Source organism: Heptranchias perlo, chromosome 2 (assembly GCF_035084215.1).
Source record: "Heptranchias perlo isolate sHepPer1 chromosome 2, sHepPer1.hap1, whole genome shotgun sequence".
Lineage (NCBI taxonomy): Eukaryota > Metazoa > Chordata > Chondrichthyes > Hexanchiformes > Hexanchidae > Heptranchias > Heptranchias perlo.
The window spans coordinates 117,254,953-117,275,586 of NC_090326.1; the positions used below are offsets into that span (position 1 = coordinate 117,254,953).

Below are 20,634 nucleotides of genomic sequence, written 5' to 3' on the forward strand. Positions count from 1 at the left end.
TCAGGAGGAGGGTGGTGGAGACCAAACTTTATCCCAAGTGACAGAGTGGCCTCCTGCAATGAGTGAGGGTCTCCCCCCCACCGCCACCTGTCAAATGGACCTTTGCAGCTGCCACAGGCTGACAGCTGCAACAGGTCCATTTGAACTGGGAGTGTTTCCCCCAGTGTGGGAAACAGTCCCAGTTTGCTCTAAAATCCCACCCCTCCTCACATAATCCCTTAATCAGGTCAGTTAATGACCTGAACAAGCAAAATAAACAGCGTCAAGTGACATCCCGCTGGCTTTAATTGCCTGCGGGATTCCCACCAGCGGGGGCTGCGCGCGCACGCCGGCGCGTCAGTGGGGAACCCGGAAGTGCGCGGATTCGAGGCGGGCTCCGGTCCCGCTCCGGGATTTCCCGATTTTCGGGGCCCCCCCGCCAGGAACGCACCCGATAGCGGGTGCTAAAATGCTGCCCATGATCTCACCACCAGCAGCAGCAAATGACAGAGTAATTGGTGACTATTTTGAAATTGTTGAAATTCACCTGGGAAATGTATGATGAGTTATGTAAGATTCTCTTCCATATATTATGTCATTCGATTCTCACATGGTCAAATTAACACAATTAAACCAACTATGTGGGCAGGTAACAAATAGAAATTACATTGATAATTTGAGAGCGACTTAGACCAATTATGTAGATGGACTGAGATTTGGCAGATGAATTTTAATATGGAAAATGCAGGGTAATACACATAGGAGCAGATAGAAGTAAATGTTTATATTATGAATGGGTTTTATTTTATGATGGGCCAGTGGAATTGTGTGGCTAAACAAAACGCAAGCCAAAGGGAACATGAAATGCCTCAAGTAAGGCACTACTAGAGGTTTAGGGAGGGATGGCCCACTCAAACTGTTTTTAGACAAAATAAGCTTCTAAAAATTATTACATTAAAATTGTAAAAGCAGTAGAAATCAAAACAAAAACACTATAAGGTGTCAGTAAGCCACTAGACAAGGTATGTTGATACTCAAGGGTTACCTGGGCACAAACCACAGCTCAAAATAACATGAATGTGTCCTATTTTAAATTATGCCAACAGGAATTGTGGAATTGGGCTGGGCCAACCCTGTGGAGTTTGGCTTGTGCCTCCCTCAGTGTAGAGATTAAAATTGCAGGGGGAGATGGCCCACCCAAATTAGCTTTACAAATCCAGGGATCCTATTTTAAATAGACCAGTAGGATTGTAGAACCTAATCCCACTGGGATACATACAAGTCCTTCCCCTTCAAGAGGTGACACCACTGATATTTTTTCAGAGGGGTTGGCTTGCTCAAACTGATTTACTCACAAAAAAAACTAAAAAATAAAATGAAATCTGAGGGGTCAAAGTAGGTGAAATCAAAGCAAAAATTTAATGCAGTAACTACTAATCTCTAAAGGCATCCTATGAATCAATGGACTTGGTATGTTAGTCAAGGGTCTCCCGGGCACAAACACAAGCTCAAAGTAACATGATAGGGCCCTAATTTAGATAGACCAATGGGACTGTGAGATTGTTGAAAGAGACCTATCTTAAATAGGCCAGCTTAATTGTGGGTCCAGGCAAGCTTAACCCCCTCGGCACACTATCAAATGCTCGCCTAAAATTTGAGGGAAGGCTTGATGCACCAAGCTGATTTTAAACAAAAAAACTATAACAACAAAATTAAATCAATTGGGTTAAATCAGATGAAATCAAAACAAAAGTTCCACGCAGTGCTCACTGTCATGAGGGTATCTATTGATCCAGGAGACACCATATGTTATTGTTCAAGGGCCACTCGGGTGTGAATCAGAGCTTGAAATAACATGATATGGGCTGAAATCGAAAAGGATGTTGGAGCGATCAATGATCATATCTGAAAACAGTCAGTCAGTGTGAAACCATTAGAAAATGTTTAGAGAAAAGTGAGCAGAATGATTTCAGGCCTTAGGGAACTATTTTGTTAAGATAAGCTCAAGGAACTAAACTTATTACATGGGAGACAAGAACACTGAGGAGAGGCATAATGCAGGTCTTTAAAATAATGGAAGGTAAAGATAAGGTTGAATTAAACAAATATTTAGTTTGGACAATCAGCATAGGACTAAAGAACACAGGTGTTTTTCCACAGTATAATGAATGTGGAACAGATTCCAGAAAATGTAGTTGATTTTGTATTAATTGACACCTTGAAAAGGGAACTAGATCATAAGAGGAACTAAGGGCTATAGAGATGGCAATATTACTGCTTGATTATTCTTCAGGAGAAATAGGGGAAAGAACCATGTTCTTTAAAATAGAAATTAACAGGTGGGGGAAGGGGAGTCCGCAATTGAATGAATCTACATGGACTCTGGATTGAGTGGGTTCACTGGGCTGAATGAACCATTCTTACTCCAGACTTTGTCTTCATGGCGTTTGACAGAAATATGACCATAAGCTTCCAAAACAATGCAGAAACACAGATCAAAAACACTTCTTCCAGCTTCAACAATAAACACTTAAACTGGTGCAATTGCTGCTTAGAACCACAGGGAACCATATCATAATAATCTCAGAATTACTTCTCAATCCCATCTACACTAACAGGGGCCAATTGAAGTCAATGGGAATCAGGGGGAAAACTCTCCAGTGGCTGGAGTCATACCTAGCACAAAGGAAGATGATAGTGGTTGTTGGAGGCCAATCATCTCAGCCCCAGGGCATTGCTGCAGGAGTTCCTCAGGGCAGTGTCCTAGGCCCAACCATCTTCAGCTGCTTCATCAATGACCTTCCCTCCATCATAAGGTCAGAAATGGGGATGTTCGCTGATGACTGCACAGTGTTCAGTTCCATTCGCAACCCCTCAGATAATGAAGCAGTCCGAGCCTGCATGCAGCAAGACCTGGACAACATCCAGGCTTGGGCTGATAAGTGGCAAGTAACATTCGTGCCAGATAAGTGCCAGGCAATGACCATCTCCAACAAGAGAGAGTCTAACCACCTCCCCTTGACATTCAATGGCATTACCATCGCCGAATCCCCCACCATCAACATCCTGGGGGTCACCATTGACCAGAAACTTAACTGGACCAGCCATATAAATACTGTGGCTACGAGAGCAGGTCAGAGGCTGGATATTCTGCGGCGAGTGACTCACCTCCTGACTCCCCAAAGCCTTTCCACCATCTACAAGGCACAAGTCAGGAGTGTGATGGAATACTCTCCACTTGCCTGGATGAGTGCAGCTCCAACAACACTCAAGAAGCTCGACACCATCCAAGATAAAGCAGCCCGCTTGATTGGCACCCCATCCACCACCCTAAACATTCACTCCCTTCACCACCGGCGCACTGTGGCTGCAGTGTGCACCATCCACAGGATGCACTGCAGCAACTCGCCAAGGCTTCTTCGACAGCACCTCCCAAACCCGCGACCTCTACCACCTAGAAGGACAAGGGCAGCAGGCGCATGGGAACAACACCACCTGCACGTTCCCCTCCAAGTCACACACCATCCCGACTTGGAAATATATCACCGTTCCTTCATTGTCGCTGGGTCAAAATCCTGGAACTCCCTTCCAAACAGCACTGTGGGAGAACCGTCACCACACGGACTGCAGCGGTTCAAGAAGGCGGCTCACCACCACCTTCTCGAGGGCAATTAGGGATGGGCAATAAATGCCGGCCTTGCCAGCGACGCCCACATCCCGTGAACGAATAAAAAAAAAAATTGTTGTCTTCAGCACCGGGTGATAATTGGGCAGAGTGGACCGCCCGCCCATTGTACAACCTGCCCGATTTTCATTCTATTGTTTTTGACGGAATGAAAATCATACGGCTTCTATAAGGGGCGGGTGGTGAAGACAAAAATTGACCGCATAATTTCTGTTGAAGAGCACAATAAAATCATTAAAAATGACACAAGTCCAGTATGTACGTACAGCCTACCTTGTAAATAGAGTGTAATACAGGAGACAGTAGAATATTACATTTATTTTTCCACACGAGCAATAATTCATGAGTGACATGATCATAAGTGAGTTTTAGACCCTGTTCAAAAGTGTGAGGAAAATATGTAATATCCAACTGCCTCGTGTAGCATATCTTTTATATGCAATATGCCATGCTTGGAGTGAAATTGGGTTTAGAAAGGTCAGTCAAATTTAAATCAAATTATTAAGTTTTTAAAAAATAAAATTGCATTGTTGTTTAAAAAGATATGATTAAAATATTACACCTGAATCTGACACAAAAATACTTATTGAAGCTGTTTTTAGAAAATATAGTCAAGAACATCACCATAAAATGAAATCTAAGGATGCACTTTACAAACTGTTTATCCATAATATGCTTAAAAAATCTTTTTTGTACTCTTAAGTTTCATGTTTCCATCCTTTATATTGGAACAAACCATAGCTAATATTACAACTAGAAGCAAGTGGGAATCAAACCAGTTTAAAAAAAATACATTTACTTGGTATCGGCACACTGAGGTTAAACTCAAGGGCTTTGAAATTATTTCATGGGATACTAACATACAAATACTTAACTTAACACGTTTATTTGAGGTCCCCCTATCTGTTATTTAGCAGAGGCTGTAGTTTTAAACTGAAATTTTTAGTTTATTTCAAAATGCTTTATTATCTTTATACCAAATATCTGTGTGAATATAAAACCATTAAGGCACATAAGTTAAGTGACCTGAAGTCATGTAATATCATGGACATCACCTATAATTCCTTGGTCAGCACACAGTACATTTGATATACTTAATGAATAGATAAAAACCAAAAGTGAATAATTGCAATCAAACTGAGCAAATCCATTTGCTTCATATTTTACACAACCCCTAAAAACCCTTCATTTGCAAATGCAGTATGTTTTTAAAGGGAAATCCTGTTTGAGTTTGAAATGGTTGAAATTGGTCCAAATTCAGATTTTTCTGAATAAACCTAAATTGGTCTGGATTTAGACTGGTTTACATCTGCTATCCAGCATAGTTAGATTAGTAGTTTGTGTTTATGAAATGTAACCATTCCTGAATATGAGCATTTGAGAGGAAATTAAGGCCTCACAACAATGAGATTCTTTAAAGATGACAGTGGACAGCTGGAAGCAAATTTACAGCATGTTGCTATGAATAAACCTTACACGGCTGGTTTACTGTGTGGTTGTTACCATCAATTGTGGTAGTTTATAGATGGAGAAGAATTATAGGGAACAAAGAAAAACAGCAGTAGACAAGAAAATAATGTATTTTGATAAACTGGCTGTAAGAAAGTTACTTTTTCAAAACATCGTCATTGAACAATTTCTTCAGCTTTTTTATATGAGAACTGAAAGTATTGTCATTGCCATGTTTTCTGAAGATGATTGTTATTTTTTTTTTTAATTTAGGAACAATTATAATGTCTGAGGACTTGAGAGATGCTCTTGATAACATATATGATGCCCGGATTCCAAAGCTCTGGTTCAAAATTTCCTGGGAATCTGCTACTCTTGGGTTCTGGTTTACAGAGCTGCTCGAAAGAAATCAGCAATTCCACAGCTGGATTTTTGATGGACGACCAAACCAATTCTGGATGACAGGGTTCTTTAATCCTCAGGTTAGAGCAGCTGGCACTGAAATAGTTAAAACTACACCACTTAAACACCACACAACAGTTATTAACGATGGCTAAGTCTTACAATCACCTTGCTTTTACTATTTTGAGAACACAAGATGTGTTAATTTATTTTACAGCTACTATTACAAAGCTGTAATGAATTAGTAGAACACTTTAGCAGGGTTTTCTTAAAGTAATTGAAAATTTTATTTAAAAAAACTATATTCCTGTTCTGAAACTGCCAATTTAACTTGACATTTTCCAACATTGACAAAATGAAAATCACTTTTGACAGGTTTTTTAAGTACTAAAAATACCTATTGTATGCATCAATTTTGATGATTTATAGAGAGCAGCTGTACTGTCTCAATTCCTTTTCCAAGTATTTCATTTTCTTGTTCCGCCTCTGTGATCTCTTTTTAATCTGTTGTATACCTTGGGGTTTCTATTTATCTTTCTCAGAGTTACCGAGGCTCAGCCTGCCCTGACACAATCACCATCAGCTTGATCGAAGGTCCCTTTAAATTGCATTTACTGACCCCTATCCTAATTAGGCCTGTTTTACACAGAAACTATTCTCTACAGGCACACCAGCAGCACGCTTGCCACTGGTCTAGTTTTGGACTGGACAGTCTGGTTTTGTGTTTGCTTTACAGAATTTAAAAAATATTAATTAAACACCAACAGTATGTTTTTAAAAATATATTTTTGTCACACTTATATTTGTCCCTTTATTATTCAGATATGACAGTTGCTAATGTTAATAAGGGTTTCAATGAATATTTATCCTCAGCAAAACAAACACCAGGACGCAAGTCATGGCTCCTATTCTGCCTCTTTGTACTTTTGTACTTGATAACTCCTTAACAAGCAATGTGAATAGGGACTGATGATGCATGTTCTGTGAAACAGTTACCTGCTGCCTCTAACTAGGAATACTTCAGGATCTAAAAGTCCTGTCTTTAATAATATTAACAAAAACTCAACGTGAGTTTTAAGCAGAAAGCACTGCTCCATACTTGTGCTGATTTTTTTTCACTAAAATTCGAGAAGACAGTAAATTCACCCTCCAAGTGTTGTTCACTACACTCGAAAATTAACCCGGGGAAATGGATTTTAGCAAACTGAGGAAAAATAGGAACGGAAAATTTTAAAATAAAAAAAACTAAACTCTCTAAGGCAAGAACACATTTACTCTCATATTTTTTGGCAATATTAAATTGTATTATTTGGAGCATCAGTTGTACTTGTTGGCCTGTTTATATTGCAGAATCAGTGCTAGAGGATTCGATGCATTGCATTGTGGAGTAGATTGTATAGTACTGGCTCAACAGAAAAGCAACTGTGAATAGAAGCTAGTGTTTCAGTTGCAGTTTGTGACTATTTTCTAGCTATCAAATATTTGAAGAAGGTACACATGGTGCAGTGAATGGCAAAACTGCAATGCTGGCTTCAGTGGGCATGATGGTGGTCACTGTCTGTTTTGCCACCAGAATGGGTCTGTGTGCCTCCAGAGGCAACAACAGCACATCAATTATTATACTGTCCTACCACCAAAGTCAGAGCTGCTGTCGAAAGCAGTGTACCAAAGTAAATGGAGCATCAGACTAATGCATTAAACTGAATGTGTCAGTACCTGAAGTAATTGATGCACTTTACACATTCTGCCGCCAAGATAATCATCTCAGGTAACCCATTTACACTAGACAGAAAAAGATTTATCTGCTTCTTTGACATTTGTACGCCTGTTTTGCTGGGAATCATAAAATGTTACAATACAGAAACATGTTGTTTGACCCATCAAGTCAGTGCTAGATTTTTAAAAATTCATTTATGGGATGTGGGCATCGCTGGCAAGGCCAGCACTTATTGCCTATCCCTAATTGCCCTTGAGAAGGTGTTGGTGAATCGCCTTCTTGAACCGCTGCAGTCCATGTGGTGAAAGTACTCCTACACTACTGTTAGGAAGGGAGTTCCAGGATTACGACCCAGCGACGATGAAGAAACGGCGATATATTTCCAAGTCAGGATGGTGTGTGACTTGGAGGGGAATGTGCAGGTGGTGGTGTTCCCATGTCCTTGCTGCCCTTGTCCTTCTAGGTGGTAGAGGTTGCGGGTTTGGGAGGTGCTGTCTAAGAAACCTTGGCAAGTTGCTGCAATGCATCCTGTGGATGGTACACACTGCCCTTTGTCCACATTAGCCACCTATTCTAATCCCACTTCTCTGCTTGGTCCTCATTCCCACCCTTTAATATTCCTCTCTTTCAAACAACTATCCAATTCCTTTTTAAAAGAATGTATGGACTGTGCTTCAACCATGGTTTGTGGCAGAAATTACACATTCTAAGCATTTTCCATACAGACATTTTTTCTAATCTCCCCTTTAATGCTTTTTGTGATTACCTTAAATTTGTGCCTCTTGTTACAGCCTCAGTGACCAATGGAAACAAAAATCACGATTTGCTTTATCATAACTTTCATAATCTTGAAAACCTCCATCAGGTCACCCCCTAACCATCTCAACTCCAGTGAAAAAAGACATAGCCTTTCACGTGCTCCTTCATAACTGCAACCCCTCATCTCTGGTAATATCTTAGTGAATCTATGCTGCACCTTTTTCACTGCTTTCATCCTCCCTATAAGGCAGCGCCCCAAAGTTCACAATTGCAGCCTAATTAAGGTCTTGTATAAGTTTGACATTACCTTCCTGCTTTAGTATCCTGTGTGCGGGATTTTCTACTTAAATGTAAGAGAAAGTTCTCCAAGAGCTGCTCTGCCAGCTCTCCGCTTGCACCTGCCACTTCCAGCATTTTCTGCCAGAAGTGTCAGTTAGCATATAATAAATACATCCTCCCAAATATTATTATAATGAGATGCAATTGATGGAATATGATGTATTTGCAACCATCTTCAGCCAGAAGTGCCGAGTGGATGATCCATCTCGGCCTCCACCCGATATCCCCACCATCACAGAAGTAAGTCTTCAGCCAATTCGATTCACTCCACGTAATTTCAAAAAATGGCTGAGTGCACTTGGTACAACAAAGGCTATGGGCCCTGACAACATCCCGGCTGTAGTGCTGAAGACTTGTGCTCCAGAACTATCCACGCCTCTAGCCAAACTGTTCCAGTACAGCTACAACGCTGGCATCTACCCGACAATGTGGAAAATTGCCCAGGAATCCCCTACCATCAACATCCTGGGGGTCACCATTGACCAGAAACTTAACTGGACCGGCCACATAAATACTGTGGCTACAAGAGCAGGTCAGAGGCTGGGTATTCTGCGGCGAGTGACTCACCTCCTGACTCCCACAACCAACGGATTAGATCATAGCTCTGCAGTCCTGCCACACCCAGTCGTGAATGGTGGTGGACTATTAAACAACTAACGGGAGGAGGAGGCTCTGTAAACATCCCCATCCTAAATGATGGCAGAATCCAGCACATGAGTGCAAAAGACAAGGCTGAAGCGTTTGCAACCATCTTCAGCCAGAAATGCCGAGTGGGTGATCCATCTCGGCCTCCTCCCGATATCCCCACCATCACAGAAGCCAGTCTTCAGCCAATTCGATTCACTCCACGTGATATCAAGAAATGGCTGAGTTCACTGGATACAGCAAAGGCTTTGGGCCCCGACAACATCCCGGCTGTAGTGCTGAAGACTTGCGCTCCAGAACTAGCTGCGTCTCTAGCCAAGCTGTTCCAGTACAGCTACAATACTGGCATCTACCCGACAATGTGGAAAATTGCCCAGGTATGTCCTGTCCATAAAAAGCAGGACAAATCCAATCCGGCCAATTACCGCCCCATCAGTCTACTCTCAATCATCAGCAAAGTGATGGAAGGTGTCGTCGACAGTGCGATAAAGCATCACTTACTCACCAATAACTTGCTCACTGATGCTCAGTTTGGGTTCCGCCAAGACCACTCGGCTCCAGACCTCATTACAGCCTTGGTCCAAACCTGGACAAAAGAGCTGCATTCTAGAGGTGAGGTGAGAGTGACTACCCTTGACATCAAGGCAGCATTTGACCGAGTGTGGCATCAAGGAGCCCTATTAAAATTGAAGTCGATGGGAATCAGGGGGAAAACACTCCAGTGGCTGGAGTCATACCTAGCACAAATGAAGATGGTAGTGGTTGTTGGAGGCCAATCATCTCAGCCCCAGGACATTGCTGCAGGAGTTCCTCAGGGCAGTGTCCTAGGCCCAACCATCTTCAGCTGTTTCATCAGTGACCTTCCCTCCATCATAAGGTCAGAAATGGGGATGTTCGCTGATGATTGCACAGTGTTCAGTTCCATTCGCAACCCCTCAGAAAATGAAGCAGTCCGAGCCCGCATGCAACTCGACCTGGACAACATCCAGGCTTGGGCTGATATGTGGCAAGTAACATTCGCGTCAGACAAGTGCCAGGCAATGACCATCTCCAACAAGAGAGAGTCTAACCACCTCCCCTTGACATTCAATGGCATTACCATCGCCGAACACCCCACCATCAACATCCTGGGGGTAACCATTTACCAGAAATTTAACTGGATCAGCCACATAAATACTGTGGCTACAAGAGCAGGTCAGAGGCTGGATATTCTGTGGCGAGTGACTCACCTCCTGACTCCCCAAAGCCTTTCCACCATCTACAAGGCACAAGTCAGGAGTGTGATGGAATACTCTCCACTTGCCTGGATGAGAGCAGCTCCAACAACACTCAAGAAGCTCGACACCATCCAGGACAAAGCAGCCCGCTTGATTGGCACCCCATCCACCACCCTAAACATTCACTCCCTTCACCACCGGCGCACCGTGGCTGCAGTGTGCATCATCCACAGAATGCACTGCAGCAACTCGCCTAGGCTTCTTCGACAGCACCTCTCAAACCCGCGACCTCTACCACCTAGAAGGACAAAAGCAGCAGGCACATGGGAACACCACCTGCACGTTCCCCTCCAAGTCACACACCATCCCGACTTGGAAATATATCGCCGTTCCTTCATCGTCGCTGGGTCAAAATCCTGGAGCTCCCTTCCTAACAGCACTGTGGGAGAACCTTCACCACACGGACTGCAGTGGTTTAAGAAGGCGGCTCACCACCACCTTCTCGAGGGCAATTAGGGATGGGCAATAAATGCTGGCCTCGCCAGCGACGCCCACATCCCATGAACGAATAAAAAAAAATCTTTGTGTCGTCGGCCAACTTAGATATGAGACATTCTATGCCTTCATCTAAGTCGTTAATAAATATTGTGAATAATTGAGGCCCCAAGACAGATCCCTGTGGGACTCCACTAGTCACATCCTGCCAATGTGAGTACCTACCCATTATCCCTACTCTCTGTTGCCTTTCACTCAGCCAACTTCCTAACCAAGTCCGTACTTTTCCCTCGATTCTATGGGCTTCTATCTTAGCTAACAGTCTCTTATGTGGGACTTTATCAAATGCCTTCTGGAAGTCCATATAAATAACATCCATTGACATTCTCCTGTCCACTACTTTAGTCACCTCTTCAAAGAATTCAATCAGGTTTGTCAGGCACGACTTACCTTTCACAAATCCATGCTGACTTTCTCCGATTAACTGAAAATTCTCGAGATGTTCAGTCATCCTATCCTTAATTATAGACTCCAGCATTTTCCCCACAACAGATGTTAGGCTAACTGGTCTATAATTCCCTGGTTTCCCTCTCTCTCCTTTCTTAAAAAGCGTAGTGACATGTGCAATTTTCCAATCTAGAGGGACAGTTCCTGAATCTAGAGAACTTTGAAAGATTATAGTTAGGGCATCTGCAATGGGCTCATCCACTTCCTTTAAAACCCTGGGATGGAAACCATCTGGTCCTGGGGATTTGTCACTCTTTAGTGCTATTATTTTCTTCATTACTGTTGTTTTACTTATATTAATTTTATTGAGTCCCTGTCCCCGATTCAATATTAGTTTTCTTGGGATTTCCAGCATGCTATCCTCTTTTTCTGATATAAATACTGACGCAAAGTAATTATTCAACATGTCTGTCATTTCCCCATTGTCAATGACAATATCCCCACTTTCAGTTTTTAAGGGGCCAACACTGCTCCTGACCACCCTCTTTTTCCTAATATAACTATAAAAGTTCTTTGTATTGGTTTTGATATCCCTTGTAAGTTTCTTTTCATACTCTCTTTTTGTTGCTCTTACTATCTGTTTTGTGACCCTTTGTTGATCTTTGTATCTTTCCCATTTGCCAGGATCTGTGCCCTTTTTTGCCTTTTTGTATGCTCTTTCCTTATGTCTTTACTGTCCCTTACCTCTTTAGTTGTCCATGGCTGTTTTTTTTTGGCAAGTAGAGTTCTTGCCCCTCAGGGGTATAAACCGATTCTGTATCACGTTAAATGTTTCTTTAAACATTTCCCACTGATCATCAGTCGTTTTACCCATTAAAGGGCATTACCCATAGCAGACAAACCTGAGCAGTTCTTCATTGTCAGTTTCTAAAGCTTAAATAATTTCCTTTCACAGTGCATATGCTGCCTGTTCGTCTGAATTCATATGAAATGAGAGATGTGCATCTAACTGTGTCCTGCTGTAGCTCCTCACAGTCCTTATCATAGTTTTCCCTACACCTCACCAATTTGGTATCAGCAAATTTTGAGACTGCTCCCTCAATTTCTAAATCTAGATGGTTCATATGCTCTATGTCCCAATTTTAACTCCCTGGCAGTAGTCGTGTGGGTGGGGAAGAGGTGGGTGACAAACCATCCGGTCCGCTGCAGTGTCTCTGGGAGATTTTAACTCCCAGGCCTCATCTGCATCGGCCCTTTCAGCCTCCCGCCCAAACCTGGGCGGCGGGAACGAACAGGATTTTGGGCAGCAGGAGGCCGTCACCAGGCACCCGAAGGAATGGTCACTGACACTCAGATAAGAAGGCTCCCCATGCAAGCCTTGAGTTAAAATTGCTGTTTGAACCTGCTGACACATCTGAGCCCGATTCACATCTGTAAAGAAGGACCCCACTGCCTTCCAGCAGGTGTCCCTCTCCCCTGCTCAAAAGAGCAGGTTAAAATTGCAACCCATGGGAAGGCAGTGGGATCGAAAGGGGTAAGTAGCTGCGGTCATTTTAACTGCCTGTCCAATTTCTGTCAGGTGGGCAGGACTAAAATTGGCCCTTAAGGGTTTTGAGATAAGTTTTAGTTATGGTTTTGCCCTGGAATAGGATCTTTGACAGGGTTTACACAGGTGCTAACCCTAAGGGTAACTTAATTTTCCATATGGCAGTAATACTAAAGATTACTTTGACTTTCTCCTGGCACCCAGTTCAGATGGCAAGGAGACTACTTGAGCATGGCAAGGGAGCAGGCCAATAGTCCTACGAACTTGACATCTCAATTACTCCTTTTCTGGTCAGTCATTATGCCAACGGAAATAAAGCCAGATGGAAACTGGTCTTATCTCTCCTGCAACTAAGAGTCACCTCCTTGAACTAAGCAAATTATGTTTATGGCCAGAAACCCCATCTCTTTTAGCTATGCATGAGATAAAATGCTTTAAAAAAAACCTGCCACAACCTAATGTTGATTTGCTGCTGCTCCTTCCTGTGTTCATGACGGCATTTGAAGAAAATTACCAAAATAACTCAGAAGGTCTACTTGGTGGATATTAATATATTTTACTACTAACACCAATGAAAAAACATTTAAGGTTTCAAACAGTAGCAATTTTTCAAATGTCATCCATAACATTTACTCATGGGAAATTGGCATTAGCGCGCACTTATTTGTGTTTCTGTTAGTAGGACATCTTTTATTTGAAAAAGAATTCTATTTGTTAAAGAAAAAGATATTTCTCTCCGCAGGGCTTTTTGACTGCAATGCGACAGGAAACCACCCGTATGAATTTGAGCAAGGGTTGGGCCCTAGACAGTGTCATTCTTTATAATGAAGTGACCAGGATGATGAAGGAAGATGTTAATGCATCTCCTCCTGCAGATATTGGTGGTGTTTACGTCTATGGTCTGTTCCTGGATGGAGGAGGCTGGGACAGAAGGAATGCAAGGCTCATGGAATCATCTCCAAAAGTAAGCAGTTTCTTGTTTAATTATCACACACCCGGGGCATAGAACAATGAAATACTTGGATTTAGAAAACATCATGGGGGTAATGTTGTGCATTAATTGGATGGGGTGGAACATACATAGCAGCCTTCTGGAGGAGTCATTGTAGGTTCAGATCGATTTTGGTCCTGCATCCTCGTTATGATGTGGTAGATGAGCTGCCAGCATGAAACACGGTCCTCAATGGGCAGCTCACTGATCTGGAGTTGGGAAATCATCTGGGGTAGCTGAATATGAATGGCTTGCAGCAGCACCTTAAAGGGGAGGGGTATTAGCATCAGGAATGAAAAAAAGTAGCACTTTAGAGCAGCAGCAACATGTTTGCAGAATCTACAGCAGCAACTACATTAAATTTGAATGCCTTTGAGGTGCAAAACTCACAAGCGACTGCCATAAGTATGTTTCCCAAAGCTCCCTCCAACTTTCACTGACTGCAGCTGATGGTCTCTTTAATTTTCAGTGGAAATGGCTGCCTTGCAACTGTACTGTCGATGGTTGATGGGCAGGACCAAGAACTGGTAGTATTCAGGTGGGTAGAGATGAAAATGGTGTCCGGGCCTTAACGATTAACATATATTTATGAACATCCTGCCTGTTTTCAATGGGAGCTCCTGGGCAGAGGTCTGCCCAAAAATCAGGATGGATGGGAACTCGGCGATAAGTTGACACTTCCACCAGTCGCATAATTTTGGTCCTACTACCACCTCATTATTAAACACAAATAAAGCAGTAGTGACACAAAAATCATTCCCATATTACACATCATTGCAACATCTCAAAGTGTTTCACAATGAATTAGTTTTGGAGTGCAGTGACAAATCATTCAATGATAAAACATAACATATTTGGAAAGCAATAATGAGAGCACTATTTGTTTTCTAATCCTAGGACAGCAATTGGTCTTGGACATATAATGTAGGCTGCTAGATCAGATTGGTATTGTCGAGTTTCTTAATTCACTTTTGGACAAGAGGGGAGAATCTTTTAGACCTTTCTTCAGAAGACTAAATGGGTTGAGTAGAGTCCGGAATAGAGCAGATCCCACAGGGTCTAGGAACAAGCTGGCTAGATGGGCCAAATGATCTCTTCTCATTTCATGTTTATTGTGTCCTAACCATTGCATAATAATATTAGAATTCCAGATGGTTTAGCATTTTGGGAACAAAACACATTACTCATCTTGGCCTGGAAATTCAAGCGGAGCACATAATGAGCGCCTGAATGGGTAGGCCCGAAGCGCATGTGATATTGGGCCTCAGGCCTCATTATCATCGGGCCGGCGAGCTGCAGACACCTAATAGGCATCTGCAGGCATCTCGCCGGTGAAGAAGAATCGAAGATCGGGCCGCTGCGACGCCAGCAGTGGCCCTCAGGTAACTAGTTGAAGGGGACTGGGAAGGGGGGCAACGCAGTTGAATTTGTAGGCCCATAACTCTAAGACCTCACTGTGTTTAATATTGTCATGATTTGTCCAAGATATCAATCTACTAGAATAAAGCATTAACTGTTTCATAATATGCTATGTAAATTTCCACTCAATAGGATATTTATTTGTTTGTTTCCTTGTTTATTTATTAAAATCGAGTTACGTCGAAACTACAGCACAGAAACAAGCCATTCGACCCAACTGGTCTCTGCCAGCGTTTATGGTCCACATGAGCCTCCTCCCTCCCTACTTCCTCTAACTTTATCAGCATACCCTTCTATTCCTTTTTCCTTTATATGCTAATCTAATTTCCCTTTAAATGTATCATTGCCTCAGCTACTCCTTGTGGTAGCGAGTTCCACATTCTTACCACCTCTGGGTAAAGATGTTTCTCCTGAATTCCCTATTGGATTTATTAGTGACTATTTTATTTTTATGACCTCTAGTTTTGAACTCCCCCACAAGTGGAAACATTGGGTACTAAATAGAGCCATGTAGCGCATGTTGTTTCGGTGCTACACGGCCTCTCTGACATCCAAGATGGCATGTTTCCTGCGTGACGTGCTCCAGACACCATCTTGGTATAGGAGTTAGCGCAGGTGCAGATAATGAATGCTAGAATCATGTAAAGTAGGGAGAAATTGGCTTCAATCAGTGTGCAACGCTGATTTAAAGTGATGGGCACCATTTTGGGACTTAACACTCAACTCAATGCACAGTCTTAACCCCGACCATCTGAACGTGTCTGGAGGACCCCCCACCAGCACTATTTAAAGGGACCGTGCAGGATTTACAGGTTAGTGGCTGGATTATTACTTCTGGCTGTCGAGACATTTGTAACCGTTTTTGGAGGTCTTCTAGACTGCAATACTAGGATGCGGGGACATAGCCTAACATTTAGAGCCAGGACGTGCAGGAGTGAAGTTAGGAAATGCTTCTACACGTTGGAGAAGTTTGGAACATTCTTCTGCAGACGGCAGCTGATGCTAGCTCAATTGTGAATTCTAAATCTGAGATTGATAGATTTCTGTGAACCAAGGGTATTAAGGGATTTGGGACTAAGTCGGGTATATGGAGTTAGGTCACAGGTCCACATGATCTCACTGAATGGTGGAACAGGCTCGAGGGGCTAAATGCCACTGCCACTTGCTGCCTCTTGATATGCGCCACCTTCTCCTGCAAGAAAGCGGGACTTGTGTCTGGGTGATGTGTCTGTCATGGTTGAATAGCTGCTAGTGTGTGTGGCCTGTGAGTTGTGGATGGGTGGCTTGAAACAGTGGTAATGTGTAAGGGTGAGAGGAAGCATCTGATGGAAAGAGTTTGTTGGTATTTGGGGGATGGGGGTGTAGTGTGTGGTGCAGTTGGTAGGAGACGCCACTTGACAGTTGACCTCACTCACCTTGACCACTCATGTCAAAGCATTGAACTTCTTCCTGCACTGCATCCATGTTCATGATGCTGTGCGCCTGGCATTGACTTCATCCCCCGCTGCCTCCCACTGCCTTTTGTGTATACATCTGGAGGGCCTCTTGCCACCCCACCCCACTCCTCCTGTGGATATAGGATGTTCCTCCTTCTGACCACCTCTTGTAACAAGGTCTCTAGTGCATCAGCAGAGAACCTTGGTGCACGCACCCTCGCAGGCCTGGTACCAACTCAGATTGGCAGATTGGTGAGGTCTGGCGTGCAGATTGGAGGATGTGGGATTTAGTAGTGCACAACCTTTATTCAATGTTTTAACATAACTCATCAGTGTATAAGCATTGGGATGGAACCTGCATCTGTGTTTTACGAGCGCAATGTCTGATCTCTGTTCAGACTCCGTGCAGACAGTAGACTGTTATTTTCAGCAAATAACAGGTACCAGCTACCTTTAAGAGATTTCTAAGAAACATCCTCCCTTTAAGAGATTGAGCTCCCTCTGATGGTGGAAAGTGCGAATTGCATTGATTCCACGTACAACGCCTGGAATGGAACACTGATTGCAGGTAAGTCCTGGGGTGGGCTGAAACTTGTGTCCTGCCTGCACAGGGGCCATTGGCCGTGGGGTAATAGCACATCACGCTATCTGCGCCCAAAAACAGCCCCTATCCAATTTCCCCTCCCATTTTCTCTACATCTACCGTATCAAACCTTTTCATTATCTTATAATACATTTGAAAAGGGAATGGATAAATTACTGCTAGTGGGATGCAGACTATTTTTCTGTTATGTCAATTTGACATATGGGGTGGTGGCAATGGATTCTCTGAATTTTAAAGAGGGAAATTAATACAAGGAAAGATGTAGTTTTCTTTTTCTCTTGTTCTCATAGAGCAGGAGGTAAGAGAGGAGGGGGAGTTGCGTTCTTGATTAGGGAGAACATCACGGCAGAAGTGAGAGGGGATATATCCGAGGGTTCGCCCACTGAGTCTATATGGGTAGAACTGAAAAATAAGAAGGGAGAGATCACTTTGATAGGATTGTACTACAGACCCCCAAATAGTCAACGGGAAATTGAGGAGCAAATATGTAAGGAGATTACAGACAGCTGCAAGAAAAATAGGGTGGTAATAGTAGGGGACTTTAACTTTCCCAACATTGACTGGGACAGCCATAGCATTAGGGGCTTGGAAGGAGAGAAATTTGTTGAGTGTATTCAGGAGGAATTTCTCATTCAGTATGTGGATGGCCCGACTAGAGAGGGGGCAAAACTTGACCTCCTCTTGGGAAATAAGGAAGGGCAGGTGACAGAAGTGTTAGTGAGGGATCACTTTGGGACCAGTGATCATAATTCCATTAGTTTTAAGATAGCTATGGAGAATGATAGGTCTGGCCCAAAAGTTAAAATTCTAAATTGGGGAAAGGCCAATTTTGATGGTATTAGACAGGAACTTTCAGAAGTTGATTGGGAGAGTCTGTTGGCAGGCAAAGGGACGTCTGGTAAGTGGGAGGCTTTCAAAAGTGTGTTAACCAGGGTTCAGGGTAAGCACATTCCTTATAAAGTGAAGGGCAAAGCTGGTAGAAGTAGGGAACCTTGGATGACTCGGGAGATTGAGGCCCTAGTCAAAAAGAAGAAGGAGGCATATGACATGCATAGGCAGCTGGGATCAAGTGGATCCCTTGAAAAGTATAGAGATTGCTGGAGTAGAGTTAAGAGAGAAATCAGGAGGGCAAAAAGGGGACATGAGATTGCTTTGGCAGATAAGGCAAAGGAGAATCCAAAGAGCTTCTACAAATACATAAAGGGCAAAAGAGTAACTAGGGAGAGAGTAGGGCCTCTTAAGGATCAACAAGGTCATCTATGTGCGGAACCACAAGAGATGGGTGAGATCCTAAATGAATATTTCACATCGGTATTTACGGTTGAGAATGGCATGGATGTTAGGGAACTTGGGGAAATAAATAGTGATGTCTTGAGGAGTGTACATATTACAGAGAGGGAGGTGCTGGAAGTCTTAACGCGCATCAAGGTAGATAAATCTCCGGGACCTGATGAAATGTATCCCAGGACGTTATGGGAGGTTAGGGAGGAAATTGCGGGTCCCCTAGCAGAGCTATTTGAATCATCCACCGCTACAGGTGAGGTGCCTGAAGATTGGAGGGTAGCAAATGTTGTGCCTTTGTTTAAGAAGGGCGGCAGGGAAAAGCCTGGGAACTACAGACCGGTGAGCCTGACATCTGTAGTGGGTAAGTTGTTGGAGGGTATTCTGAGAGACAGGATCTACAGGCATTTGGAGAGGCAGGGACTGATTAGGAACAGTCAGCATGGTTTTGTGAGAGGAAAATTATGTCTCACGAATTTGATTGAGTTTTTTGAAGGGGTAACCAAGAAGATAGATGAGGGCTGTGCAGTAGATGTGGTCTACATGGACTTTAGCAAAGCCTTTGACAAGGTACCACATGGTAGGTTGTTACATAAGGTTAAATCTCACGGGATCCAAGGTGAGGTAGCCAATTGGATACAAAATTGGATTGACGACAGAAGACAGAGGGTGGTTGTAGAGGGTTGTTTTTCAAACTGGAGGCCTGTGACCAGCGGTGTGCCTCAGGGATCGGTGCTGGGTCCGCTGTTATTTGTTATTTATATTAATATTAATGATTTGGATGAGAATTTAGGAGACATGGTTAGTAAGTTTGCAGATGACACCAAGATTGGTGGCATTGTGGACAGTGAAGAAGGTTATCTAGGATTGCAACGGGATCTTGATAAATTGGGCCAGTGGGCCGATGAATGGCAGATGGAGTTTAATTTAGATAAATGTGAGGTGATGCATTTTGGTAGATCGAATCCGGCCAGGACCTACTCCGTTAATGGTAGGGCGTTGGGGAGAGTTATAGAACAAAGAGATCTAGGAGTACAGGTTCATAGCTCCTTGAAAGTGGAGTCACAGGTGGATAGGGTGGTGAAGAAGGCATTCAGCATGCTTGGTTTCATTGGTCAGAACATTGAATACAGGAGTTGGGATGTCTTGTTGAAGTTGTACAAGACATTAGTAAGGCCACACTTGGAATACTGTGTACAGTTCTGGTCACCCTATTATAGAAAGGATATTATTAAACTAGAAAGAGTGCAGAAAAGATTTACTAGGATGCTACCGGGACTTGATGGTTTGACTTATAGGGAGAGGTTGGATAGACTGAGACTTTTTTCCCTGGAGAGTAGGAGGTTAAGGGGTGATCTTATAGAAGTCTATAAAATAATGAGGGGCATAGATAAGGTAGATAGTCAAAATCTTTTCCCAAAGGTAGGGGAGTCTATAACGAGGGGGCATAGATTTAAGGTGAGAGGGGAGAGATACAAAATGGTCCAGAGGGGCAATTTTTTCACTCAAAGGGTGGTGAGTGTCTGGAACGAGCTGCCAGAGGCAGTAGTAGAGGCGGGTACAATTTTGTCTTTTAAAAAGCATTTGGACAGTTACATGGGTAAGATGGGTATAGAGGGATATGGGCCAAGTGCAGGCAATTGGGACTAGCTTAGTGGTATAAACTGGGCGACATGGACATGTTGGGCCGAAGGGCCTGTTTCCATGTTGTAAACTTCTATGATTCTATTCTATGATTCTATTGCTTTAATTTTAAATCCAAAAATGGGTCAAATAATGAATACTACTTAGTTACACAAAGCTATTTTTGATTTGAACAAAATACAGCCATAACTCCTTTAACCTATGTATCTATGTGTCGCATGCCATTTTAATTCCCCGTCCCACTCCCACTCTGACCTCTCTGTCTTCGGCCTCTTACACTGTTCCAATGAAGCTCAACATAAGCTCGAGGAACAGCGCCTCATCTTTTGTTTAGGCACTTTACAACCTTCTTGACTCGACACTGACTTCAATAACTTCAGATCATAACCACTGCTCCCATTTTTTTGCACAGCTAGTGCTGGTAATGGTTCTGCTGTTGCTATTTACAGCTACTCCTGACCAATCTTTTGTTTCTTAACCTGTCCCATCACCACCTTCCTTGCCTTGCACCATCATCCCTTTTGTCATTTAATCACTCTTGCCCTCTATCCTATCACAGACCTTCCCTTTTGTACTTCC

At 43.1% G+C, this 20,634-nt stretch overlaps 1 protein-coding gene across 1 annotated transcript in view; it reads left to right on the forward strand.

Annotated features, from left to right (window-relative positions):
• dnah5l (dynein, axonemal, heavy chain 5 like) overlaps positions 1 to 20,634 on the forward strand; it is a 352,990-nt gene that overhangs the window by 326,102 nt on the left and 6,254 nt on the right. The window contains exons 75-76 of the mRNA XM_068006271.1: positions 5,387 to 5,595; positions 13,423 to 13,644. Coding sequence (XP_067862372.1) covers positions 5,387 to 5,595; positions 13,423 to 13,644 — 431 coding nt within the window. The remainder of the gene's footprint in view (positions 1 to 5,386; positions 5,596 to 13,422; positions 13,645 to 20,634) is intronic.